The 27293-nt window shown below is 47.9% G+C and overlaps 1 protein-coding gene across 2 annotated transcripts; it reads left to right on the top strand.

Moving 5' to 3' along the window:
• Positions 1–154: 154 nt before the first annotated feature.
• On the top strand, positions 155–25797 carry ATP6AP2 (ATPase H+ transporting accessory protein 2). 2 transcript variants are annotated; one of them, XM_002719840.6, is made up of 9 exons: positions 155–307; positions 7196–7326; positions 9249–9380; positions 15586–15681; positions 15835–15972; positions 16688–16741; positions 17667–17816; positions 19085–19204; positions 24746–25797. In XM_002719840.6, exons 1-9 carry the CDS (start codon positions 268–270, stop codon positions 24935–24937), a joined length of 1053 nt encoding a protein of 350 aa, XP_002719886.1. In that variant the 5' UTR covers positions 155–267; the 3' UTR covers positions 24938–25797. The 2 variants fall into 2 exon arrangements, with proteins under 2 accessions (XP_002719886.1, XP_089180501.1); XM_089324375.1 differs by lacking the exons at positions 7196–7326; positions 9249–9380.
• The last annotated feature ends 1496 nt before the right edge of the window (positions 25798–27293 follow it).

The following is a 27293-nucleotide window of genomic DNA, read 5'->3' on the forward strand; positions in this document are numbered from 1 at the left end:
TCGTGGCCTACCATTGGTGACCCTTCCATCCATCACTCTAGGCTCCGCCCATCAGGCTGACGAGTCCCAGGTTACGTCCTTCCCGTTGTCTCCGGCGTAGCTGCTGATTGGTGGAGAAGGAGGCAGCTGGCCCCGCGGGGGCGACGAAGGGACTGGCTCTGGGAGTCGGAACGAGCCGGAGCGCGTCACCCCCTTCCCGCAGAGGTAGTCGCTCGTGTCCCGCGGGCTCGTTGTGTCGCCCCGCAGTGCTGCAGCTACCGCGGCACCATGGCTGTGCTCGTCGTGCTCCTGTCCGTGTTGGTGGCGGGTGAGGAACCAGGGGGCGGGCGGGGCGCGCGCTCCGGGAGGCCCGAGCCGCGGGGCTTGGGGGTCGGGGGCCACCGCAGGTGGGCGGCTGCGGCGGCGGGGCGTGTGCCGCAGTGCGGGGAGCCGGCTGCGGCCTAGCTTCGGCCGCCTCCCTCTCGGCTTCTCTCCGCCGGGGCCTGTGGCGGCGCGGCCTGAGCCGGCCTCCACCCTCCGCCTCTTTGAGCAAGGCGCCTCCGCCCGCCGTGTCGCCGACCTCCGGTCAGCCCGGTCTCCTTTTCCGGCTCGGGAGGCCCTATCGGAGGAGGGGGATGCGTTTCTCAATGAACCGTTGAATCGCAACCCGCTGCCAAGGAGCCAAGGAGAGCAGGCAGACTTCCTAACCGCCATGGTCGGCTGCCTTTTATTTTATTTTTATTTTACATTAATGCGGTGCCTTAATTTCTAGTAGTTGTTATCAATAAAGGATAAAATCCCTTCCCCTCCCTTGTATATGTTTCGGGGCACAGAAATGGAGATGGAGTCATTGTTTGCATGTTTTTTTTGTTTTTGTTTTTTAGGCGAATACAAAGCCCCTCTCATGAGTTTGTCACAGTTCCTAATTTTAAGGATTTGGAAACTAGGATGTGAGTCACCTCTTTAGGGTCACATGTCAGATAAATGAGAGCTAGCAGAACCTGGGTTCCCTACCATTTAGCAAGAGGAGTGCAAGTCCGCTAATAATCTGGCCTTTTTACTATGTGTCCTGGCACCGCGTTTTATTTTACAGCAATCTGTAGAAGAGGGTATCAGCCTCGTTTTGCAGCGCGATCAAGCCTACATAACCTACCCAGCAGCCACAGGTAGCTAAGTAGCAAGGCTGGATTTGAATCCAGGTGTGCTGGCTGCAAAGGGTGGGCCCTTTGCATGCTATGCCTTGCGGCGCACGTCCTGTCAAGTGTGTGAGAATGCGGGGGTGGTGGGGGTTAGACTGAGGGCACAGACAGTAGTAGGGAAGAAGAGGCCGAGTTGAGAACAACTCGGATGAACAGGTGCTGTGGTCCCCAGCATGTCACCGTCAAAACCTGTGGGAGGCCTGTGCCTCTGCTGTGTGAGCTACTGGGAGAGGCTCCTTTTTACAGTGGTGATTTAATCCTGCGTGGGCTGTAGACCAATGGTGTTCTGGAGGGCTGCAACTTCCCTCCTTCCCCGGCGCTGCCCAGGCTTGTGTGTTGATGACCGTTGTTTCATTTTCATGCCCCCAAACTTTTAGGGTCCCTATTTGATTTCTTTCATTGCTGTTTCTCGCTCTGGAAATGTCATTCTGATCTGTTGGCATACTTTGGGGGAGTTTTTAAAAATTTTCATTCAGTTTTTGAAATCTGCCAAGTCTTCCCTCCGATACTGTAGTTGAACTGAACGTCTATTGACATTCCGTGTCTTGATCTTATGTCTGGTACTATTTTGAGTCAGGGAGGTAGGTCTAGGTTTTTCTGTTTGCTTTTGGTCTGACATAAAGTAATTGCTTCTGTATGAGCATTGAACAGGCTTTCTGGACCGGAATGGTCAAGTTTCCACAGACCAAGGCTCTGATCCTGCGAGCTTCTGCTTTGCCCAGTCTTGTCAGATGAGGCTAAATTATTATTTTCCACAATGACTAAATGTGATTTCATGAAACCCACGGTTAGGAGCTCTGGCTTCTGCATTTCAGAAAAGAATAAAAATCCTTCAAACAGTGTGACCAGACCAGAGGGAGAACTAGGGAAAGGGGGAGGGGGACACAAAAGAGATAGGGAACTTGGGTTATGAATACCAGGTCATGAGGAGTATTTGAAAGCAATCCAGATGTTTAGCCTGGAAAGGAGAGGTCAAGGGCAAACACATGGGGTTTGAAGGGACGTCATGTAGAAGAATAGGTCCATTTGGTCACTGCTGCCCTGGAGAACAAAAGTAGGAGCCATTTTTTGGGAAATTAGTGATTGATTTCACCCCCAGTCATAGAAGATCATAGCTCAGGCTGGTGGAATGCCCCAGGGGAGGGACACGTCTAGCTGGCAGGGGTGGCGGGGTGGCGGTGGAGGGAAGTTCCCTAGGAGAAGTGTATTGTAGGAAAAATATGAGAGGCGGTATGAAGGCAAGGCAATTTAGACCAACAGCATGTATAAAAAAAAACCACAGAGATGTGAGAACAAAAGAGCAGATAATTTGGTGGGGCAGGGATGTATAGGCATTGAGTTGGGAGGTCCCAGAAGCAAGGTTGCTGAGGTAGGTGGGGTTTGGGGAATTTTGCCTCGCAAATGAAAGCATTTAAGTAGAAGAGTGATCTGGCAGATCTGTGTTTAAAAAGGTGGTAGGAAGCCGGGTCAGAGAGTGGCATGACAAGGACGGGAAACAGGCGGTTGTCACCAACCTCAGCAGGCCCTGAAGAGTGTGCACCGCACACTTAGTGGGGAGACACTAAGAAAACAAGACCGACAGAATTCAGTGCTTGGTGAACGGCGGAGCGGAGGGAGGGGGTAAGGATGGATTCAAGCAGCTGAGAGGAAGGCGGTGGCGTCTTCAGAGCTAGAGAACACAGGAGAAGCACATGGGAAAATGGCGAATTCTGTTGTGAACCTATTGAGTTTTAAAGGGCCCATGGGACTTTGGAGGAAATGCGCAGTAAACTGTTGGGTTTGTAGGTCTAAGGTTCATGGGAAATCTAGGCTGGAAATGAAAATCAGGGGGCTGTTAGTTTGTTTTTGGGGTTTGCAGTCTTAGGAGTAGATGGGCTCAGCGAGGGAGAGATGTAGACTAGGAAGGCGGTGAGGGTCAGGAGAGGAGCCCTCGGATCTCTGAAGTGGGGCGTGCTAGGTGATGCCATGAGATATGTGATACCATAAGAATGTACTAGAATCTTCATTTATGTCTATTTTTATGGATTTACTTATTTATTTGAAAGGCAGAGTGACACACACTCAGAGAAACAGAGGGAGAGGGACAGGGACAGGGAGAGAGAGATCTTTCAGCCATGGCTGGCCAAGTCAGGGGTCAGGAACTCCATCTGGGTCTCCCATGTGGGTGGCAGGGGCCTAAGCATTTGGCTCACCTTCCACTGCTTTCCCAGGTGCATTAGCAGGGAGCTGGGTCAGAAGCAGAGCAGCAGATTTGAACTGGCACTCTGATATGGGATGCGGATGTTGCCAGAGGTAGCTTAATGTGCTGTACCAGGACACTGTAAGAAGTGTATACTAATATCACTTCTTAGCCTTTTGGCTAAGGTCATGTGTAGAAGTGTATACTCTCTCTCTCTCTCTGTCTCTGTCTCTCTGTCTCTCTCTCACACACACACATACACACACACGGGGACTTCAAAATGTGGAAAAATACTATGGAATTCCATTTTCCTGCAAACTTTTTGAAGTCCCCTCATACATATTTATATACACAGACGACAACTTCAGAAAGTTCATGGACAATGCGTATTATGGGAAAAAATTATATATGACTTCAGATTTTCTTTTTACCCCAAAATAAATCCAATTCCAGGTTCCAGGAACTTTTTGAAGTCCCCTTGTATAAACGGGGACTACTGTCTCATCTGCACTGAAAGGAGTGAGGTCTAAAAAGTTTGAACAGCACCGCTTTAATGGCTGGGAAGGGACAGAAACGAAAGCAGGCAGAGCATTTGAAAGGAAAGCCAGGCCCAGGTTGTGGCACAGTGGGTTGGGCCACCACCTGTGGCGCCGGCATCTCATATGAGCTCTGGTTTGGGTCCCGGCTGCTCCACTTCCGACCCAACTCCTTGCTAATGGCCTCAGAAAGCAGCAGAAGATGGCCCGAGTGCCTGGGCCCCTGCCTCCAATGTGGGAGACCTGGATGGAGTTCCTGGATCTGACGTGGCCATCTGGGGAGTGAGCCAGCAGAGGGGAGATCTCTTTCTCTCTCTGTCACTCTGCCTTTCAAATAAGAAAAAGAAAGAAAACCAGGGGCTCTTGGCTTCATGAAGATCTAGGCAAGGGATTTTCACAGAGGGAGGCCCAGCTGTCAGTAGCCAACACTGGGGGATAAATAAGAGCTAAAACGTGTCTCTTGGGTTGAGTGAGTGATGTCAGTGCTGGGGTCCAAGCGGCAGGTTCGGCGGCACATGTGAGATGAAGGGGAGAAGCAAGTGGTGGCTGGCTGCTCTTCCTGGATTCTACCTCTAGTGGAGACTGGGAGGACCATGGCGGGTGGGGGCTTGTGGTTTAATTTCCCAATGGCAGCACCCCCGAGCATGTTTTTATGCTGCGGTGGAAGAGCCAATGGAGGGGACTGATGATGGCTGAGACGAGACTTCACTCACTCACTCACTCTCTCTGTGTGTTCACTGAGCACCAGTATGCCAGGATGGATCTCAGCCCTGGGGAGTCCCTGTGAACAAGACACACTGGAATCCTTGCTTCTGTGGGACACATATTCTACAGGGGCGTCTTTTCTGCCTGCCGCCAGCGGGCCACCACACTCCTGCCACACCGACTGGCTAATAGGCAAAGGCATGAAGGAGCTTCCCATAGGTGCTTGTGCAGATAAACAGCGGTGGGGTGGGGAGGCAGGTAGCTCGAGAAGTCTTGTGTTGCCTCTGTGATGAACTTTCTTTTTTCTTTAAAGATTTATTTATTTGAAAGGCAGAGTTAGAGAGGCAGAGAGAGAGAGGGGTCTTTCATCCACTGGTTCACTCCTCAAATGGCCACAATGGCCAGAGCTGGGCCAGTCTGAAGCCAGGAGCCAGGAGCTTCTTCTGGGTCTCCCACGTGGGTGTAGGGGCCCAGGGACTTGGGCCAGCTTCCGCTGCTTTCCAGGCTACAGCAGAGAGTTGGATCGGAAGTAGAGCAGCTGGGACTCAAACTAGTGCCAATATGGGATGCCAGCACCGCAGGTGGTGGCTTTACCCGCTAGGACACAGCGCCAGCCTGGCCCCCTGCGTTGAGCTTCTCTGGTGCTGCTGAGTAGGGGAGTGAGAGGAAAGGAGCTTAGACGTTAGGACGCCCTTTCAGTTCGTTCAAGGCAAAGCTCTGCTAGAGTGTTGTGACGGGAGTGCTGTTTGCCGGCCAACGTGGTGTTTGTAAATTGGGGTGCTGTCCCCCATCACTGTAGTATCCAGGTGCCTGCCGGGGAGTCCAGAGATGCGACACGTGCCAGAAGCAGAAGTTTGCACAAGGTGTTCCAGTGCTAGGCCCCCGGAGGGCTGTTGGGCAGCCTGCATGTTGACACCAACTACAAAGATCAGGCAGAAATATTTAATACAGCCTTGCTGGGCTCGACTGAGCAGGGCCACACCTCAAAACAGATCCAAATACTGTGTGTGGTACTTGGAAAATGCAGGCCTCTCACTGCCCGGTCCTCCTTCGCTGTTGTGATACTCCTGCTTGAGGGAGCCTCAGATGTCTTGATCAGAGGTGACCCTTTCATGCCGGTCTCTCTGTGTGTGTCGGCCTTGGGCTAGAACCATTTGGAAATTCCTGCTCTGGCGGCTGTGCCAAATTGAAACTCATAACTCGTTCTGTTGTATCATCACCATCCTGAAGCCTTTTATTTACTGTCAATATTGTAATGCCAAAACATGTACTGTTGCCTTCTGACTTCGTTCAGACCTTTCAGCGATAAGTTAGGTCCAGAGAATCATGTTGTTGCTTTACTAAAGTCAAATTGCACCCTGCTAGGCACAGCAGATTTCTTTGGGATTTTTGGAGCTAATCTTTTCACAGGAAGTAAGAAGTTTGGGTGAGCTGCTAGTCCCTGTGGAAGTTACCCATCCCTGGGGCAATGCATAATGGTGTAGAGGCCAAATACCTCATGCAGGATAAATAGTCCCTTTTCTCATCCTTAATCTTTTAATCCCAGGCCCCCGTACCCTTGGCCTTATATACCTTTTCTCACCCTCTGCATACGTCAACTGTAAATACTATTTTCTGGACTTCATTTCTGAGGTGTTTTATATTCACTGGGTTTGCCTGTGGGGCCTAAGCAAAGACATGATCGATCCTGACATACTAACTTGCTGCGGTCTTAGGGTGAAATAGTGGAACTTCATGACTTCGGATTTTGTAGAGAGGGTTGATGGTAAAAATCATGAAGAGACTTCAGGTTTTCTTCCTTCTGAGTCAGTGCCAGGGTGATTTTTTTGTTTTTGTTTTTAATTCTAGAGAAATGACATTGACTTTTCCTTTTTTGTTTAAAGTTCTTCATTGGCTTTATTTTTAAAAAAATATTTTTTTATTTGTTTGAAAGACAGAGTTACAGAGAGAGGTAGAGACAGAGAGGGGTTTTCATCTGCTGGTTCACTCCCTAAATGGCCACGACAGCTGGAGCTGAGCTGATCCGAAGCCAGGAGCCAGGAGCTTCTTCCAGGTCTCCCACATGGATGCAGGGGCCCAAGGACTTGGGCCGTCCTCCACTGCTTTCCCAGGTGCATTAGCAGGGGGCTGGATCAGAGGTGGAACAGCCAGGGCCCATATAGGATGCTGGCACTGCAGGCTGTGGCTTTAGCCCACTACACCACAGCACCTGCCCCTTGGCTTTATTTTTGCTTCTAGAGTTTGGATAATACTCCATTCTGAGAAACAGAGGAAGTGTTCCTGTCACTCATTTCTAGTTCTTGCCAAATTGCTGTATGTTCCCCTGTTAAGGGCCGGGACGGCTTCTAGATCATCAGGAGAATCCTGTTTGGTAGTTGTGCCTTTGTCCAGGCAGAATGTATGGACTTAGATTCTTAAAGTGATACTTTGAAAAATACTTTGTTGATGTTTAGGATTCAGCAGTTTGTCCAATCACAACTTTGTCTGCCATGTCACTGGAGAATGAAGAAACATGTATTATATTTAATAATCTTCCAAGTGGGTTGCAAAAGCTGTATGGTGCTAGTAATTCGCTTCCTAATCTGTTTTCTCCTTAGGTGTCCTGGGCAATGAGTTTAGCATCTTAAGATCACCAGGGTCTGTTGTTTTCCGAAATGGCAACTGGCCGATACCAGGAGAGCGAATCCCAGATGTGGCTGCACTGTCCATGGGCTTCTCTGTAAAAGAAGTATGTGTGTTGCTTTTAAATGCTTGGTGCTGCTTCTAAAGACATTTTTGTTGATTTCTACTAAGGGCTCAAAAAGGCAACAAACATAGCTAAATTTGCAACAGATCACACCAATGAAAAAGCTCCTTTGTAGCTATGGAGGATTTGGTTAAGTGCTTCAAGCTTGGCTTCGGAAACCAAGTCATAAATCGTGAGGCCCGTAATTGTTCATTCATAGTGGTAAAATCCTTTGTCTATAAAAGAATGCATTATGCCCATATTGACAGAATGTGTGATTTTTATTTTGGTGCAGGTGATAGATTTGCTAAACATGATAGCATGTATGTACATCTTGCCCAAGGTTAGGAAAACAATGTGGTCAGTAGCTCACGGCAGCCTGGGACCTTGGCTTGCTGGACAAAGCTAGAACCTGTTGCAGAGGGGCCTAGATGCTGTCCTCATGAGAGATCTGAAGCTAAGGGCTTAGAAGGAAAGACTTGCAGTTCGTTGGCTTTGTTTTGCTGTCATTGTCTCTTCTCACTTTCTAAGTCTAGCGCTTTTGGTACGGTCTCCAGATATCACCAGTGACCGAAAGGAACTTCCCCCCTAGATTCTCAGCACCCTTGAAACAGGAAGCTCGGCTTGGGAACTGCTTCACTGCTGGGCTTGAAGCCGGGGCCCCTGAACCCTTTGCAGTCTCTTTGGGCAACCAAAGTGAACGCGATTGGTTGTTTCCACTTAGGGGTGATTTTTTTTTACATAAATATTTATTTATTTGAAAGGCAGAGTTAGAGAGAGCCAGAAAGGGAGAGAGTGATATCTTCCATACACTGTTTCACTCCCCAAATGGCCACAGTGGCTAGAGCTGTCAGGCCAAAGCCAGGAGCCTGAAACTCCATCCAGGTTTCCCATGTGAGTGGCAGGGGCCCAAGTACTTGGGCCATCATATGCTGCTTTTACTGGCTCCCTGATCCAGCAGGGAGCTGGATCAGAAGTGGAACACCCGGGACTTGAGCCAGTGCCCACATAGGATGCCAGATTGCCAAGTGGCTGCTTAACCCTCTATGCCACAAACACCAGCCCCAGGATGAAATTTGTACCTAGTTCTTTACAGCCTGAAATGTGAATAAAAACGACTTAAAATAATCTTTAGAAATAATTATTAGCAAACTAATATGAGTTACTTTCAGCAGGAATTTAATTTAGAAAGAGCTTAGTCTGAAGAAACTGTATTAATGACAGTCTTGGGACTGGCACTGTGGCTTAGCTGGTAAACCTCTGGCTGGTGATGCCAGCATCCCATATGGACACCGGTTCAAGTCCCAGCTGCTTCTCTTCTGATCTAGCTCCCTGCTAATGGTCTGGGGAAAACAGCAGACGATGGCCTAAGTGCTTGGATCCCTGCCACCTATGTAGGAGACCCTGATGGAGCTCCTGGCTCCTGGCTCCACCCTGGCCCAACCCTGGCCATTGAGACCATCTGGGGAGTGAACCACCTCTCCCTTTCTTTCTATAACTTTGACTTCCAAATGAATAAATAATCTTTAAGAAAAATTGACAGTTGATAGGTTACCAAGAAAGAAAGAAGTGATTCTGCATATAAAGGAAAAAATTAAGTAGGGAAGAAAGTACTCAGCGCTACCTGAAGAAGACTTTGCAAGCTGGAATTAGAAAAGTACCTGTATTTTGTTCACTTGCCTACCTTTTTCCATAAAAGGTTACAGATGACTCACAGATTTTGTTTCAAATCTGTAAAACTTTAAGAAAACAAGGGAGGCAGAAATTAGGCTCCTTGATTAGGAGAGTGCAAGGTTGATTTTCCCTGGGCTTTGGCCTTGCCAGTGTCCCCGCAGACCGCCTGAGCTCTGCTAAGATGTCCAGATGCTGGGGAGGTGGCTTTCCGAGTTCATCATTCAGCACCATTTGTACTTTCGCATACGCAGGACCTTTCCTGGCCAGGACTGGCAGTGGGTGACCTGTTCCACCGGCCTCGGGCCACTGTCATGGTGGTGGTGAAGGGAGTGGACAAACTGGCTCTGCCTCCCGGCAGTGTCATTTCATACCCGCTGGAGAATGTGAGTATTGATGATCAGAAATTAAAGGGATATGCTCTTTTTAGAATTTTGTCAGCTGTCAGTGTGAACTATATTCTGAACATACTCTTCTTGTGTTTGAAGCACAATTTCTTGAAAACACAATTTCCTTTGGGATTCTTTGGAAAACAGTTTCTTTTAGAAAATGATGCTGTGGTTGTAAATTCATTGAGACTTGGCTGTTCTGTACAGGTGAGAGCACTTTTCTAAGATCAGAGCAAAATCACCCCACCCAGAATATTCTGGCTGGGGGGGGGGGGGTGCTCAGAAGAGAGAGCCACTGAAAAAGTACCAGTTTGACCATGATCCTGCTGACGTTCTCTTGGACATCGTGTTGTGGCCTTCCCTGCAGGATGTCATCTTTGTGTGTAGGCAGACTAAAGGCTTGCCAGCTCACTCATTCCTTCCCAGGCTATTGGCCATTGCAGGTGACGGAGCTGAAGTGGGCGCTGTCCTTCCCCCGCAGGCACATACAAGTACAGGCTAGGACTTCACGGAGCCATCTCTACAGGCATGATGAAACTGGACAGTGAGAAGGGGGTACACACAGTGCCAGACATGAGCAGAAAACCCAGAGCAGCGGTGGCATTTGTCACAGCAGTCACAAACTCCACTTGGGACACCTGCATCCCATATCACACTGCCTGGGTTCAGGTCCTGGCTGTGCTTCCAATGCCAGCTTCCTGTTAATGCACACCCTGGGAGGTAGCCGGTGCTGGTTCTAGTACCTGGGTCCCTGCCACCCAGGTGGGAGACCCAGATGGAGTTCCCAGCTCCTGACTTTGGCCTGGCCCAGCCCTGGCTGTTACAGGCATTTGGGGAGTAAACTCTCAGTCTGCCTCTCTGGCTTTCCAGTAATAAAAATTCAGAAATACAAAGAAGCAAGCAATCTAGCTCAGAAGCCACAGTGGTGAGCAGAAGCTGACTTTGCAGTTGTGTTCTCTGCACAGAGCTGGAGAGTATAAAATGCTGTCATGCTTTCTTCAAGACAGTAAAGCCCCAGCTGCCCCTGAGGAGCTGGCTTGCCGCCTGGGCTGTTGGGGCCCAAAGAGTCCCCAGAGAGAAACATGCTATGTGCAGAGTAGGTCATTCCGAATTCACAGCCTAGGGCTCCTCTGGTGAAAAACTGAAGGTGAGCCAAATTTACAAAGTACTTGCAGGAAAAAAAAATGTTGTGAAAAAGTCAGCAGGTGCAGCAAACAAAAGTTGTCTCCCTAAACAAATCCCAAAAAAAATTTTTCAGTGCATATATTAAAACTGTAAAAAATTGGAAGGAATAGAAACTAGGAGGCAGTTATAAGACATGTGTGATATATGGTGCTTTTATTGATATTAAATAACTACTGATTTTTAAATTTCTAATGTCATTGCATTGTGTAAGACTGTGGTCTATATGATGCTGAGTTTGGGAAAACAAATTTTTTTTAAAGAATTATTTTATTTATTTGAAAGGCAGAGTTACAGAGAAGGAGAGAAATCTCCCATCTGCTGGTTTACTCCCCAAATGGCCGCAATGGCCGGGGCTGGGCCAGGCTGCAGCCAGGAGTCAGGAGCTTCTCCCGGGCCTCCCACATGGTTTCAGGGGCCAAACCACTTGTGCCATCTTGCCACTGCTTTCCCAGGCACATTAGCAGGCAGGTGGATCAGAAGTGGAGCAGTCAGGACTTGAACCGGTGCCCATATGGGACGCCAGCACTGCAGATGGTGTCTTAACCTGCTGCGCGATGGTGCCAGCCCCAAGACTGAATTTTTTGTTCAGATGTTGCTGTGGTCTAGATTAAATTAATCCCAGGCACACATGGGATACTACAAAAGATGACCCATGTGCTAGGCCATAAGGCAGATCTCAACAATGAAGAATTCCATATCCGGTAACCACAATGCAGCTAAATCTGAGCATAAAGACAAAATGGTTGTTTAGGATTGTGTTCAGATCAGCATTGGCCATTTTCCCCATCCAGTCCCGCTGCAGTGTCTGGTAACCATCAGTCTACTCTCTGTATTTAAGCCAGCTCTTTTAGATTCCACCTACAAATGAGATCATGCAGTATTTGTCCTGTGCCTGGTTGATTTCACTTATCGTAACGTCATCCAGGCTTGTCAGTGTTGTTGCAAATGACAGGCTTCACCCCCTTTTTGAGACTGAATAGTCCTCCCTTGTGTGCATACGTCACACTTTCTTAATCCTGTCACCTGCGGGTGGACCCTGGGCCTGCAGCGGACACGGCGTGCAGGTGCAGACAGCCCTTTGGCGTGCTTTCATTTCCTTCGCATGCACAGGCTGAAGTGGAATTGCTGGCTCAGGCGTTAGTGACCTGTTGCACAGAATGGTGCAAGAATGGCATAATAATAATGCATTGTGTTCTTCAAAATTGGTTAAAGAGTAGATTTTAGATGTCTTAGCCACAAAACAATGATAAGTACGTGAAGTGATGGATTTGTTAACTAACCTGATTTGATCATTCCACGATGTGTACATGTGTCAAAACAGCACACTGAACCTCATAAATATATACAATTATTTGTCAGTTAAAAACGAAAGTATGTGGAAATGATAAAAACAAACAAAAGATACGACTCCTTGGGTTTAAAATATACTGCACACCCAGCAGGTAAAGCCAAATTGGTATCTAGATATAGAGACATTACAAAAGGAAACAGAAGATCTTAAATGCTATCAGACAGAAAAGACATTATCGTTACAAAGGAATGAGAGTAGAATGATAGTAGATGTCCCCTCATTGTCACTGCCACTGCGGACCAGGAGAGTCAGAAGGGAGAAGCAGTGATTGTGGGGTGTAAGGTAGGCTGCCAGTATTACTTACCTAGCGTCATAATGAAACAGTGCTAAGCAGGGACAATGCCATGGAACGATTGGGAGGCTGGAGAGACGGAAAAGGATCCCGGCGCTGGCAGGGGCTGGGGCTGTGCTTGGGGTGTGGGAGAGCTCATCCTCCTGTTCTAGAAGGGACAGGACACAGGAAGCGCCTCAAATGGAAACATCGATTCAGTGAGCTGAGTGTCTTATTTAGAGCAGGTGGTAAAAACAAAAGGAAGTAATTGACGGATTGCAAGCTGAGTCCCTCAGAAGGAATGCAAAGTGGCACACGAAGTCTTATGGACCTGTTCGTCTCTTTAAGCCATGTGTGTATGTCACTTTGGAAAGAAATTTATTCTAAAAAATCAAGAAGAGTTGGAACAAATAGATACACTCTTAAATAATGCGTGGCCTGAGGAGGAAGTCACTGGGAATTTCTACAGCATTTGGAAGTGAATAGCAATGAATGTGGCATATATTTGTTACAAAGTTGTAGGGTGCAGCTGAAGTGGAAAGAGAAGGGAAATGTATAGCCTTACCTGTGCATGTTAGACAATTTAGATGGAGCACGATTGGAAATTAATGAGCTTAAAGAAACCAGAAGAGTTTCACAGGAAGTGCGAGTAAAGTGGGAGGGAACCATACAGACGAAAAGGCAGATTATTTTTCCCCAGGAGTATTTATGTAATGTATTATGCAATTTCGGAGAAAAATATTGTAGGAGCTTTCCTTTAAATAAAAAAGTCCAAAATGCCATTTCATGATTCCCAGCAGCATGTAATCACAAAGTAGACACTGGCAAATGGCCCGGGCGCATTTCACACACCCGCAAGCTGGGGAAGGAGCTCTTTCTACTGCTTGCCCCTGATTGGCCGCTCTCAAAAACACTTTTCCCCCACCAGAAGCTGCTGAGATGTAAGGCTCAGAGCACAGACCCTTCATGATATTTTTTAAAACCTAGAAGTGTTAGCAGAGATGGGTGTGATAGGTTCTTGTCTTCTCGCAAGAAAGAATTCAGACGTGAGCAGAGAGTAGCAAGGTGTAATGGGGTGGGGCAGCCGTGAGAACAGATGGGCACCTCTGCACACAGACTCTGAGAAAGAGCGCCCACTCACTCGGGCTGGGGAAGGCAGGGTCACAGGGTTCCATGGAGAGAATGCACCTGGCAGGCCAGGTGGGCCGCTCAGCAGAGCGCTGAGAGCTGAGCGCAGTCTCTACTCACACTGGGGCTTCTAAGGGGACGGGCCCAGTTCTCTCCGCGTCTCCCCCTCCTCCTCCTCCAGGACGAAGGGTTTGCTGAGTGTGCGTTAGGTGAATTCCTCCCAAGGGTTCAGGACGCGGTGCTGTCAGACTGGGGGGGTTCCTGGCGCCAGGCAGAGGGGCTGCCCTAGGGTGCCTGCCCTGGGGGAAAGCTGTGAAGGTTTTATTGCTCCACGTCTTCTGGCGAGGTAGCCCACGTGGTACTGAGGAGAGAGCTTTCCTGGGGCAGGAAGGCTGGGACCGCCTGGAGAGTTACTGGGCTCTGGGCAGGACTTGGTAGTGTGAAATCCTGGGCTGCTTCCCAGGGGAGCTTCTGCAGCTGCTTTGTCTTCCTTAGCCCACTCCCACCCCAACACACTTTCTAACTTCCACCCGGCACCTAGTGCCGTCTCACCAGTGAGATGTGCTGGCGAGTCTCTGTCACTTGCTCATGTCGGAGAGTACTTCAAAGAGTTTGTGGGAGATGGAATTACGAGATGTTTATTTAAAGACCTCTTGTATGCATGTATTTCAACTTTTTTGCACCAAAATAAACTTGTCTTTCAATTCCATTTTTCCTTGAACATTTTGAAGTATCTTGTAGTCCCTCCAAAGCCTGAGGAAGTGACCTTTCTGATGGCAAAGGGAAAGCACTGGCAGCCGACTCCAGGAGCCTGGCAACAGGAAGCTTTTGCAAGTTTGCACCCTCTTCAGTTACTCATTAACTCATTTTAAGAAAGTTTTTAAAAGAGTTAATGTGCATCCTAAGTAAGAGAAAAAATTGATTTCATTTTGCAGTATCATGAAATTGATAAGCTTAATTTTGATGCTGGGATTTCATCAGCAAGATTTATATAATCACATCGATTTCTGCCTGTAGCACATTAGCATTAATTTGCTACTTATAAACATGAACCGTTCAGTAGGAAAGGGAACTACTGGAGGAAAAAAATCACTACTGCTTGTTTGAGTACAGTAATATAAGGAATAATTTTTTGAGAAGAAAATATATATATATTTTTAAATATTTATGTGAAAGGCAGATCTGCAGAGAGAGAGGGAAAGACAGAAAGGCCTTCCATCTGCTGGTTGACTCCCCAAATGGCTGCAACAGCTGGGGCTGGGCCAGGCCAAAGCCAGGAGCCTCTTCCAGGTCTCCCACATGGGTGCAGGGGCCCAAGGACTTGGGCCACCTTCCGCTGCTTTCCCAGGCACATTGGCAGGGAGCTGGATTGGAAGTAGAGCAGCCGGGATGCCAGCACAGGCAGTGGTTTAACCTGCTGTGCCACAACGCCGGCCCCAATATATATTTTTAAATCACTTAAAGCAAAACAAGTATATGGGGCTAGAAGCCAGAGGGTGGAGGAGAGTGCCTCCGGGGCGCCAGCGTGCTCTGTGTCTTCATGTGGCTGCTAACCCAGGCACATTCCCTCGGAAGCCCTCGTGGAGCTGGGACCTTAGGGTTTGCGCCGTCTGTTGTATGTATGTTAACACTTGGCTAAAAAAAAAAGTTCAGTGAAAAAGTAGGTCTTTTCACAGCCAGCCTTTTCAGCTAATACCGTCATGTGGTCCCGAGATAAAGGCTTCAGAATTCTGGGGTGTGCTCTCCACCCCTTGTCTATGGGTCTTCAGGCCAGCTGAAGACAAACTCCAAATCTTAGGGAACATTTTTAAACTTTGAAAAGAAAATGAGGTCTGTTTTCTCTTACCGTTAAATTCAATAAATAATAATAAATGAATTCAGATTCCTTTAGCCTTCTCTTCGATGCAAGTTAATACTTTGCTGTGGAATGCACAATTCGATATGGTACATTTAATCAGTATTGAAACCAAATGTTTTGCTGCCTTGGATACACGAATAACCAGAAAATGGTCCGCGTTAGACCTGGGCCAATTATTTCCCACTTAGGCACACTGGCAGATCCCGACTCGGCCCACTAGGGGGCGGTTTCATCTTCTGTGCCCTCCACAGGGGGTCTTTTTATTCAGAAGTGATTTGTGTCTTCTAAATTTCCATAGAAAGTGCTGGTGCCTTCTCCTTGTAAGGCTCCTTTTCAATGCCATCTGAATGATTTTTCTTTCCACTTCGGTTCAGATAATAATGGTGGTTTTTTTACTCTTCTATTTCAGGCAGTTCCTTTTAGTCTTGACAGCGTTGCAAATTCCATTCACTCCTTATTTTCCGAAGAAACTCCTGTAGTTTTGCAGTTGGCCCCCAGTGAAGAAGTGAGTAATGAAGTTTTTATTGATGCTTTTAAAACTAACCTTTCATTATTTCATGATAACAACACTAACAATTTTATGAAAAGCGCTGTGAGACCTGGGTAAATTGGGATTAATCTGTAGACTGTCACGTAACATCTGGGATTCTCCTCGCAGAGAGTGTATATGGTGGGGAAGGCAAACTCCGTGTTTGAAGATCTCTCGGTCACTTTACGGCAGCTTCGTAACCGCCTGTTCCAGGAAAGCTCCATTCTCAATTCCCTCCCCCTCAATTCTCTGAGCAGGAACAATGAAGTAAGTGGAGTGGTTGCTGAATGAGCAAATGAAAATCATCATCAGTTTCCTATTCCTTATGCCGTTTGAGATTTTAGAAAATGAAAGTTGTGCAAGTTTTCTGCTGTAGTAGATTCTCTGTGGTTGTTCTCATATAGATCTCGTGAGTAAACTGATTGTTTTTGTGAACTGAGCTGTAGAAAATAGTATTACCTTCTGGCATGAGGGTCCGGTCCCCCTCCACACACACTGCCACCATTACTCAAGATGGGTCAGAAATCGTGTCTCCTTGGCGGCTAGCGGAACCATGTAGTCCTGGTCACATGGAAGCCATTGTTCAGTGCTACTGCCACTTTTTTTATTTGAAAGGCAGAGTTACAGACAGAAGCAGAGAGAGAGAGAGAATCTTCCATCTGCTGGTTCACTCCCCAGATGGCCACAACGATGGGCTGGGCCAATCTGAAGCCAGGAGCTTCTTCTGGGTCTCCTACACAGGTGCAGGGGCCCAAGGACTTGGGTCACCTTCCACTGCTTTCCCAGGCACATTAGCAGGGAGCTAGATCAGAAGTGGAGCAGGTGGGACTCGCACCGGCACCCATATGGGATGTCAGCATTGTAGGCGGCAGCTTTATCTGCTACGCCACAGCACTGGCCCCTTCCGTGAGTTTTTTGAAGTCCCCTTGTACAGCTCTCTGATGCATACTTAAAGTAATGCTCGTTTCCTTTGGCTCTGAAGGTTGACCTGCTCTTTCTTTCTGAACTGCAAGTGTTACAGGACATTTCAAGTTTGGTAAGTTGCCTGCTCTCATTTCTCAGTTCCATTTGGCCTAGTTTCTAGAGAATTCCCTGAATGATAGTGAAGACATTTGAAAAGTTTATGCCCAAGATTTGTGATCTCATGAAAACTGGGAAATTAGTGGTGGTGTTGGGAGTTGTAAACTCATCTCATGTTAAAGACCAATTACTTGACGTTTCTACTCTTAGGAGAGACAATATATCCTCCAAGGACACAGACCTGGGAATAAGAACGCCTCAGCTGTAGTCCTAACTTGACCATTGAGTTCTTCTCAGACACTAAGACTTACTTTTTGCATCTTTGGGCCTAAAATAGAAATAGCACTTTGGGCTGATAGTGCTGTCGAAAAAGTCAAGAGGAACTAAATCTGTCTGAAAGGCATTTTTGTGGTGAATGCATTTTAGAAAATCATCCTTGTGACTGAAATCAAAATTCTTACCTATCTGCTTGCTGCTGAAGTTGGTTCCTAAGCTTTGCAGCAGGTGTTGCTTTGGGGGAGGGAGAAGTTGTGGAACTATAGTGCTGGGACACTAGGAGGTGGTCTCGGAGGGCCCGTGGGAGGCGTCTCCCCTTTGGCCACCAGTGGCTCGTGTACTCCTGAGGCCAAGCCAGGCCAGCCATCTGTTCTTTCACCCCCGGGCTCGTATCTGAAGTTTTAGAACTAAGGCATTTTGTGATGAGCTTTTATTACATATTCAGGGGGTCCGGAACTGCTCCTAACAATGAGATTTGTGTTAGGTGGGTTTTATCAAAAACCTCCGCTTAAAGCCAGTTCCCCTCGCCCCCACTTTAGACTGTCTGTCTGCCGTGGCATGCTGCTGTGGTTCTCTGTAGCCCAGTGCAGTAAGGCATAAAACCTCAGATGGCTGTGTCTGATGCTGTACTTCATCCACGATCTTGTTTTATTTGTTCTGCTAAGTTGTCACGACATAAGCATCTAGCCAAGGATCACTCTCCAGATCTGTATTCGCTGGAGCTGGCAGGCTTGGATGAAATTGGGAAGCGCTACGGGGAAGAGTCTGAGCAGTTCCAGGATGCTTCTAGGATCCTTGTGGACGCCCTGCAGAAGGTAAATGCCCCCTGGGTAAGAGAGGCTGGGGCACGCCCGTCCCACGCTGGGCCTCACGGAGAACTGCTCCATGAAACCTGGGCAAGTCTTACGTGTCCTCTGCGGGGGACCTCTCCGCACAGTGGCCAAGGACAGAGCGGGATCAAAGGTGGCGTATGTACATTGGGATACTTTTTCCTGACGCTGGAAGGGGCAGCACTAGGAAATGAGTGATACATCTGGTATAGTTGTGTGTGTGTGTGTGTGTGTGTGTGTGTGTGAATATATAAAACTTACCATTGGAACCATTTGTAAGTGTATGGTTCAGTGGCCTCAAGCACATTTACATATTGTACAGCCATCACCACCTCTATCACAAGAACTTTCTTATTTTCCTCAGCTGAAACACTGTACTCATTAAGCACTGTGAGATAGCCAAAGTAGAATACCTAGCACGGTGCCAGACATTTAGTAGGTGCATAATAAATGCTTGTTCTCTACCCTTGAAGTTGTCCACCTGCAGATCTCTAGTTCTTTGTAAAGTTTGTGATTAACCAGAGAGGACTTAGGAAGACTGCTGTTTATTATTATTGATTTTTATTTACTTGAGAGGCAGAGAGACACTTTCCAAATGCCCACAATAGCCCAGGCTGGGCCAGGTCAAAGCCAGGCCCAGGACTCATTCCAGGTCTCCCACAGGGGTGGCAGAAACCCAAGTTCTTGAGTCATTTACCTGCTGTCCCCCGGTGTGGGCATTAGCAGGAAGCTGCAATTGGGAGTGGAGCCAGAACCCAGACCTCAGCACCCCGACATGGTGTGCAGGCGTCCCGAGTGGTGTGTTACCCACTGCACCGAAGGCCCCGCCCCAGGAAGATTCCTTCATTGCGCTTTCTGCTTCCCTTCCCCAAGTTTATATGCCAACAAGTTCAGTCTCAAAGTAATTTCATTTTATTTAGATGTTAAAGCTGAACACTTTTCTGAATCTTTTAACATAATCAAAACCTTTAAGACTCGCATGTTTTAAGACATAGTGTATATCATGAGCAAGTAGGTGAGTGTATGGTTTTGCAGCTACATGGAGACTTTATAAACCATTTTAGTAAGAATGTATTGGACTCCGCCAGCAAAAAAAAAAAGATACGCATGTGAATTAGCTCACTTTAGCCATCTTGCAATGTATGTAGGTCTCAAAACATGTTATGCACAATGAATATATACTATTTTTGTTTGTCAACATAAAAATGACAAATGTGTATTTGAGGCTAATCGCATTAATAAGTGATTTTCAGTTTGCAGATGACATGTACAATCTTTATGGTGGGAACGCCGTGGTAGAGTTAGTGACTGTCAAATCATATGACCCATCCCTCGTGAGGAAGACAAGGACTATCCTTGAGACCAGACAAGAGGTGAGTATGTTTTTAGAACCTGCTGTAAAACTTCTAAGCCTAACTTTGAAAAGCCAATTCAATCCTGTATCTCTTGTGGGTGACATGAATGAGCAGCTGGTAAATCCGAAAAATAATATTCCAGTTGAAACGAAGCTTTCTCACTCACATCTTGCCAGTGGTGGCCAGCTCTTTGGGGTTGTAATCAGACAACCAAGAATTGGAGTTTGGGATAAAAATCAATATGTTAAAGCCAAGAAGGCCATGCAGAGACCGGGCTGTACAAGGAGACCTTGAGGGCCGTACAAGGGAGCCGTGTGGCTCCCCCGGCCAGTGGGCACTGCACTTCTGGGAGGCCCGGTGTCTGGGGCACAGGCTCATTTTCTTCCATCCTTTCTTGCACAACTCTGTATAATTTTTGTTGACTTCAGCAGTCTCTTGGGGTGGATCTTGCTTTGATTTTAACATTTAGTGGGTCAGAGGCAAGGTTGGTGTCCATGGTAAAACATGTGTGTACATATGTATACCTACATATATACAAACAAACATACGGTTTCACAACTCTATGGATATGATAGTGGAAAAGAGTATTGTGGGTACCAAACATCATGTAGTCAAGAACATTGTCTACCGTGAGCTTTGTTGGTCATTATCCACACTCCCCACCTTGCCCGGGTACCCAGTCATTTATCCACACTGCCCACCTCGCTCAGGTACCCAGTCATTTATCCACACTCCCCACCTTGCCCAGGTACCCAGTCATTTATCCACACTCCCCACTCTGCGCAGGTTTACTGATGGCAGAAAGAAGGTCGAAGTGAACACCTGCTTAAGATGGCCTAGAGATGACAGGTTTGGGATTGTTCCATTTTAAATCGGAGTGGAGGGACCTCTGTTTGAGGCAGCATGGCAGCCTGGACAACCTAAAACACGTCCGCAACCCAGCATGTAGAAGTGCTAGATAAAATATGAACACCTTTTTAAAAGGCTGTGGTTCAGCTCTCCAGAAAGTAAGAGAAATTCTTACAGAGTAAAGAAAAGGAACTTGAAATCTGTAGTAATAAGCAGGCTGCCCCAAGAACCTCTGGGAGTCGGTTACCAGGAGGTCTTGGCTCCCTGTGTCAGAGGGACTGGAGCTGATGCCAAAGCACCTGCAGTAAGAACATCGACCAAACGAGCAGCCCACCAGCAGGCAGACAGAAAGACAGTTTAGGCTGCGGGGGATGGCGTATGCTTTGGGCGTGGGTGTGTCTCCCAAGCAGTTTTTTAAATGATTTTATTTGAAAGAGATACAGAAAGAGAGAGAATCTTCCATCTGCTGGTTCACTCCCCAGATGGCCACATTGGCCAGGGCTGAGCCAGGCTAAAGCCAGAAGCTTAATCTGGGTCTCCCAAGTGGGTGGCATGGCCCAAACACTTGGGCCATCTTCCACTGTTTTTTCCAGGCCATTAGCCGGGAACTGAATCGGAAGTGGGGCAGCCGGGACATGAACCAGTGCCCATAGGGGATGCCGCGTTACCCACTACACCACAACAGCGGCCCTCCTAAGCAATTTTTTAAAATTATTTATTTGAGAGAGAAAAATGAGATCTTTCACCCACTGGTTCATTCCCCCAAAATATCTGCAACAGCCAAAGCTGGCTAAGACTGAAGGCAAGAGCTAGGAACTCAATCCAAGTCTCCCATGTGGGTGGCAGGAACCCAAGAACTCGAGCCATCCCTCACCACTGCTCCAAGGTGTGTTAGCAGGAAGCTGAATCCACAGCCAGAACCAGGCATCAAACCCGGGTGCTCCGATGTGGGATTGTGGGTGTGCTAACTGTTGAGGTAAACGCCTGCCCCTCTCCCAGCAAATTCTTAACTACCTTCATATAGGTTTAGGGTTCAAATTTATATTGCCGGCCGGCGCCGTGGCTCACTAGGCTAATCCTCCACCTGCGGCACCGGCACACCAGGTTCTAGTCCCAGTCGGGGCACCGGATTCTGTCCTGGTTGCCCGTCTTCCAGGCCAGCTCTCTGCTGTGGCCAGGGAGTGCAGTGGAGGATGGCCCAAGTGTTTGGGCCCTGCACCTGCATGGGGTACCAGGAGAAGCACCTGGCTCCTGGCTTTGGATTGGCGCAGCGCCAGCCGTAGCAGCCATTTGTGGGGTGAACCAACGGAAAAGGAAAACCTTTCTCTCTCTCTCTCTCTAACTCTGCCTGTTCAAAAAAAATTTTTTTATATATTGCCTGCAAGCAAGTTCTAGAAAGCCCTAGGCACCAGGCTGAGACCTCCATAGCACCTAGCAGAACTAAACGTAAAACCTCTCTGGCAGAACACGGTCACAGCTCGTCTTCCTAAAAGGGAACTTACAAAAGTATAAAACACAGGCAGAGCAATCTGCCATGAGTCTGAGTTGGTTAGAAGAGCAGAGAGCAAAATTAGATCCCCAAGAACTTCAAATAATACAGTATGGGTATAAGCCATAAAGTAAGTGGCAACTGATTATAGAAATAGAAGGAGTCGGGGCCGGCCCTGTGGCGTAGCAGGTTAAGCCTCCGCCTGCAGCACCAGCATCCCATGGGCACTGGTTTGAGTCTCAGCTGCTCCACTTTGGATCCAGCTCTCTGCTATGGCCTGGGGAAGCAGCAGATGACCCAAGCGCTTGGGCCCCTGCACCCACGTGGGAGACATGGAAGAAGCTCCTGGCTTTGGATTGGTGCAGCTCCAGGCGTTGCAGCCATCTGGGGAGTAAACCAGCAGATCTCTCTCTCTCTCTCTCTGCCTCTCAAATAAATAAATAAATAAATTTTTTTTTTTAAAAAAAAGAACCAGAAGAAGCACCTGGCTCCTGGCTTCGGATTAGCGCAGTGTGCCGGCCGCAGCGTGCCTGCCACGGCAGCCATTGGGGGGTGAACCAACAGAAAAAGGAAGACCTTTGTGTGTGTGTGTGTGTGTGTGTGTGTGTGTGTGTCTCTCTCTCTCTCTCTCTCTCTCTCTTTCCCCCCACTCTGCCTGTCAAAAAAAAAAAAAAAAAAGAAATAGAAGGAGTTAAAGAACAGCCTTCATTTAAAAACTGATTTGGATTTAAGGGGAAAGCTTTTACGTAATAGATTCTTTCAGTGTTGCATGTTAGGCCTGCTAATTTGATAAGAATTGACTCCAGAGAGAAGTTTGAAGAAGGGTTTTTTTTGGGTGGGTTTTTTGTTTTTTTTTTGTTTTTTTTTTTTTTTTAAGGATTTATTTATTTGAGAGTTACAGAGAAGTCTTCCATCTGCTGGTCCACTCCCCAGATGGCTGCAACAGCCAGGGCTGAGCCAGGCTGAAGCCAGGAGTCAGGACCTTCTTTTGGGTCTCCCACACAGGTGCAGGGGCCCAAGGACTTGGGCCGTCCTCCACTGCTTTCCCAGACCATAGCAGAGAGCTGGGTCCGAAGTGGAGCAGCCGGGACCCAAACTGGTGCCCATATGGGATGCTGTTGCCGCAGGTGGAGGCTTAATCTACTATGCCACAGTGCTGGCCCCTGGTTTTGTTTTTGTTTTTGTTTTGGCCAGTAAGCTTTGTAGAGCTGAATTATTGTCTTCTGTGAGGCATTAGCTGGAATTTGTGAATCGGCTGCTTCAGTGGATAAGCTGAGTTTCTTTTTTTTTTTTTTTTTTTTTTTTGACAGGCAGAGTGGACAGTGAGAGAGAGAGACAGAGAGAAAGGTCTTCCTTTGCCGTTGGTTCACCCTCCAATGGCCGCCGCGGCCGGCGCACCGCCCGCGCTGATCCGATGGCAGGAGCCAGGAGCCAGGTGCTTTTCCTGGTCTCCCATGGGGTGCAGGGCCCAAGCACTTGGGCCATCCTCCACTGTACTCCCGGGCCACAGCAGAGAGCTGGCCTGGAAGACGGGCAACTGGGACAGAATCCGGCGCCCCAACCGGGACTAGAACCCGGTGTGCCGGCGCCGCAAGGTGGAGGATTAGCCTAGTGAGCCGCGGCGCCGGCCTAAGCTGAGTTTCTTAGAGAGGAGCTTCTCTAATTCTCCGTGCAGTGAGGGGCAGGAACGAGGCGATGTCACTGGCTGGTCTTCACCTCGGGGTGGAGAAGTCACATGCTCCACACGCCATCTGCAATCTGTAGGTTCCATGTCTTCCCACGTGAGGTGGGAAGTGGGGCCCGCACACGCCGTGGAACACTTTGGCAGTCTGGTCCCCTTGCACACTCAGCGCCGAGGGCCTCTCCTGCTTCCTGGAGGAGAGAGGCCTCAGTGTAAGGGTTTTTAGGGTTCTGGGATTAGATTGTGACAATGACCGTGGAACTCTGAATGCACTAAACCTCGCGGCGTCCTACACGTAAAATGCATGGGAAAGCGAAGCCACTCACCCAGAGAAACAGAGGCGGTCAGGGCTACCCGTGAGCTCCGTGCGGGTAACCACACATCTGTGTCCCCATCCTCCTCCAGCTGAAGTCGCAGGCGAGAGGGAGAAGAGTTGGAGGAGACCTTGACCGAGTGCTCAGCACGTGCTGGGTGCTGCGGGCGCATCGCACTGGGCTGTTCTCCGTCCTCACTGCCAGGCACCCCGCCCGCGGTGCTCGCGCCTCACTAGGTCGCTGCCCCCAGCTCGCTTCCCTGCTTCCCCAGCTGGCCTGTCGCAGACCCATCCTGCACCCTGACGTCACGCTCACCTTAGGCCAACCCTGGTCGCCACTCGCTTCCTGTCTGGAAGTCGCCCTGACTTCTCAGCGCTCCTAGGCTCGAGCCCACCCTCTCCACGTCGTCCCTGCTTCTACTTCCGCTCCTGCTGCTGTCCTGCTTGTCACGTTCCAGGGCAAGAGTGAACTGAGCGTCTCCGTCGCTGCCTGGCCAGGCCTGGGCAGTGTAGTCCAGTGTTGTTCTCCTTAAATCAGCTAGGTCATTTATACCGAAGTGTGTAACATTCAACACTAGTTAAAGACACGTGTTAACGCCCCGGGGCTTAAGAGCACACGTGTTCCTGGCAAGGCCGCCTATTTTCTCGGTCTGCCCTGCCCGCCCAGAGGTCACTGCTGCCCTGCCTGTCACGTGCCGCTCCGTCCAGTGTGACTGCGTATGCGTTACCCTTCCGCCGTGTTGAGTGGGTCCGGTATTTGGATATAGAACAGAATCACACTGCCCGTACTTTCCTCTGCTCAGTAGTGTGCTTAAGAGCCGCGCCAGCTGATACACGTGGCTGTGGTTCTGTCGCTTGAGAGCTGTTCTAGCCCCTGTGCGGCTAGCCACGGCTGCCCCTCTCCTCGCTGTTCGCGCCTGTGTCTCCCGGCGCGTGTGTAACGCTCTGGCTCGGCTCTGGGGTCCCGGAGCACGGCTGCGCACACAGGCGGCTTCGGGAGGGGTTGCTGACTCTTCAAGCAGCTGGGCGAGCTTCAGCTGTGCCCCACAGTGCGAGTCCCCTCTCCAGGAGGGCGCCCCTTCTTGGTTCCCCCTGGTACAAGCCGCTCGCATGCCATCTGTGAATAATGTCTCTTAGACGAGCGACTCTAGCCACCACATTGCGATAACTGCCTCTCTTAAAATTCTTCCCTCTTGATTGACTTTTTCCTTCTTTTCTCTACTGCAGAACCCAACAACTCCCTACAACCTTGCATATAAGTATAACTTTGAGTACTCTGTGGTTTTCAACATGGTACTTTGGATAATGATTGCCTTGGCCTTGGCGGTGATTGTCACCTCTTACAACATCTGGAACATGGATCCCGGATATGATAGCATCATTTACAGGATGACAAACCAGAAGATTCGAATGGATTGAACTTTCCTTATGTCAGGCTTAGAAAAGGAGTTTAGAAATCGGCTGTTTTATTAAAATGTATCTTTTAGTGTGGTTTAAAGTAGATAGTATAAATTTATAAAAAAAAATTTTTGTTCTCTATTTTGTCTGTGCCTGTGATGCCTTTTTTAGAGTGAATTATAGTATTGATATGAACTGAATTGTGACATAGATTACATAATATGCTCGAATATTACAATATAGCCATTTAATATAATTTCATTCCATTTAATAAAGTTGGAAATATGCACTGAATGAAATGTGAAACACTTAGAATAGCCTGTGTTATTTATGTTGGAGAAATGCACTGAATTTATTAGAGAAACTTACCAACACTTAACTCCTCACACAAGACAGGAGAAAATAATGTCTGGGCTACTGTATTGATGAACCTCTTGTAAATGTCCTAATTTGATGCAAACGTCTCTGAAACAGAAAAGCACTCTAACTTAGTGCAGCCCTGAAACCTGGATGTGCTTATACAGTCGCTTAGTTCTGGAACTGTCTGATGATGGACAGGGTAGCTGGCTTCTAACTCCAGCAAGTTTGTGGTCCATTTGGTCTAATATAGATATTGAAACTCCTGCATTGATCTATGGAGAGACTAGCTTTGTGGGGTATAGATGCTTGTAATGATACACACAGTAACAGATCTTTGGGAAATATCTTGAGGCATGAATCTAAAATGTTTTGGCTTCCGAAACTCTTCACCTGTGAAGTTGCTCTGTTAGTGCTACAGTTTCATTCCGTGGAGTAGTAAGTGGAAGGGGATGATTTCTACTTTTCATCTGGAAGTGGACCAATGTCTGTGAAGAGTGACAAATAAAGTTAATAATTCCAAAGTTGTGTCATGTCAGTACTAAATCTATTTTATATTGTAAAAACCTAACGAAATAGGCTTTTGTTTCGTCAGAATTGGTTGTTTTGTTAAACAAATGGTTTCATGCTGTTTTTTTTTTTTAAGACATTTGTTTGTATCCCTGTCCTCTGAGATTCAGCAACAATACAAGGAAGGCATGTTAATCACCATTCTTGTTATTAATTTATACAGAATATGGTAAATTCACACTTGATTTTATGTATGAGGAAGAAAGATTTAAATTTTACTACAGTATTTTTAAAGATGAGTAAGCAACTAGTTGGTTAGAATATGAAGGAATATCTCGGGTAGTCTTAAGGTTACAGTGTTACTTTTTTTGTTGTTTTTAAAGACTTATTTATTTATTTATTTCAAAGTCAGAGTTACACAGAGAAGGAGAGAGGTCTTCCATCCGCTAGCTCATTACCCAATTGGCTGCAAGGGCCGGAGCTGCGTTGATCTGAAATTGGGAGCCAGGAGCCCCTTCCGGGTCTCCAACGTAGGTATAAGAGCCCAAGGACTTGGGCCATCTTCTACTGCTTTCCCAGGCCATAGCAGAGAGCTGGATCAGAAGTGGAGCAGCCGAGACTTGCGCCCACATGGGATGCCGGCACTTCAGGCAGCGGCTCTACCCACTACGCCACAGCACCAGCCCCTACAGTGTTATTTCTTAGAAGACATGTATTGGGTGTTTGATTTCCTGATCATAGAGCAAAATTAGTGTAGTGTCAATGTTGCGGCCCTACCCCTGGGAACCTTCCTCGGGTTTAGTATTAGCAGTCTCTACCTCTTTGGAAAGATCCTGAAATCATTTCTAAATAACTGAGTATGGCCGGTTTGAGAAGATAAGAGTCTGTTCCATGGTATCTTCTGCCACTTACTGCAAGATGCCTTTGACAATCACAGCATTAAACCTGCATGGAATGGGAGCTGGTGCTGAGGTATAGCGGGTTAAGCCACTGCCTGCAATGTCGGCATCCCATATGGGTGCTGGTTTGAGTCCAGGCTGTTCCAGTTCAGATCCAGCTCCCTGCAAATGCACCTGGGAAAGCAGTAGAAGATGGCTCCAGTGCTTGGGCCCCTGCCAGCCACTTGGGAGACCCAGATGAAGCTCCTGGCTTCAGCCTGGCCAGCCCTGGCCGTTGTGGCATTTGAGGAGTGAACCAGAGGATGGAAGATTCATTCATTCATATTCTCTCTCTGTCCCCCCACCCCCGACCGTAACTGCCTTTGTGAGGAACCCAATAGGGCCCGTGTGGGGAGCAGAAGTCTAAAATGCTGCAGAGTAGGTAGAATCCATTTTTCTTGCCCATGTTTCTTATATAAACATTGCCAGGGAAGTTAGATTGTTATGATTAAATATGAAGTAAACCAATGCCTTTGTAATTTAAAACTGATGAGACTTTAAGTTCCAGGGGAAGAAAAAAAATGAATTACATGACAGCACTAATCCTTATAGGGCAAATGGCATCAGCATCC

This window comes from Oryctolagus cuniculus, chromosome X, assembly GCF_051225735.1.
Source record: "Oryctolagus cuniculus isolate XC-2025 breed Fujian yellow rabbit chromosome X, ASM5122573v1, whole genome shotgun sequence".
Taxonomy (NCBI): domain Eukaryota; kingdom Metazoa; phylum Chordata; class Mammalia; order Lagomorpha; family Leporidae; genus Oryctolagus; species Oryctolagus cuniculus.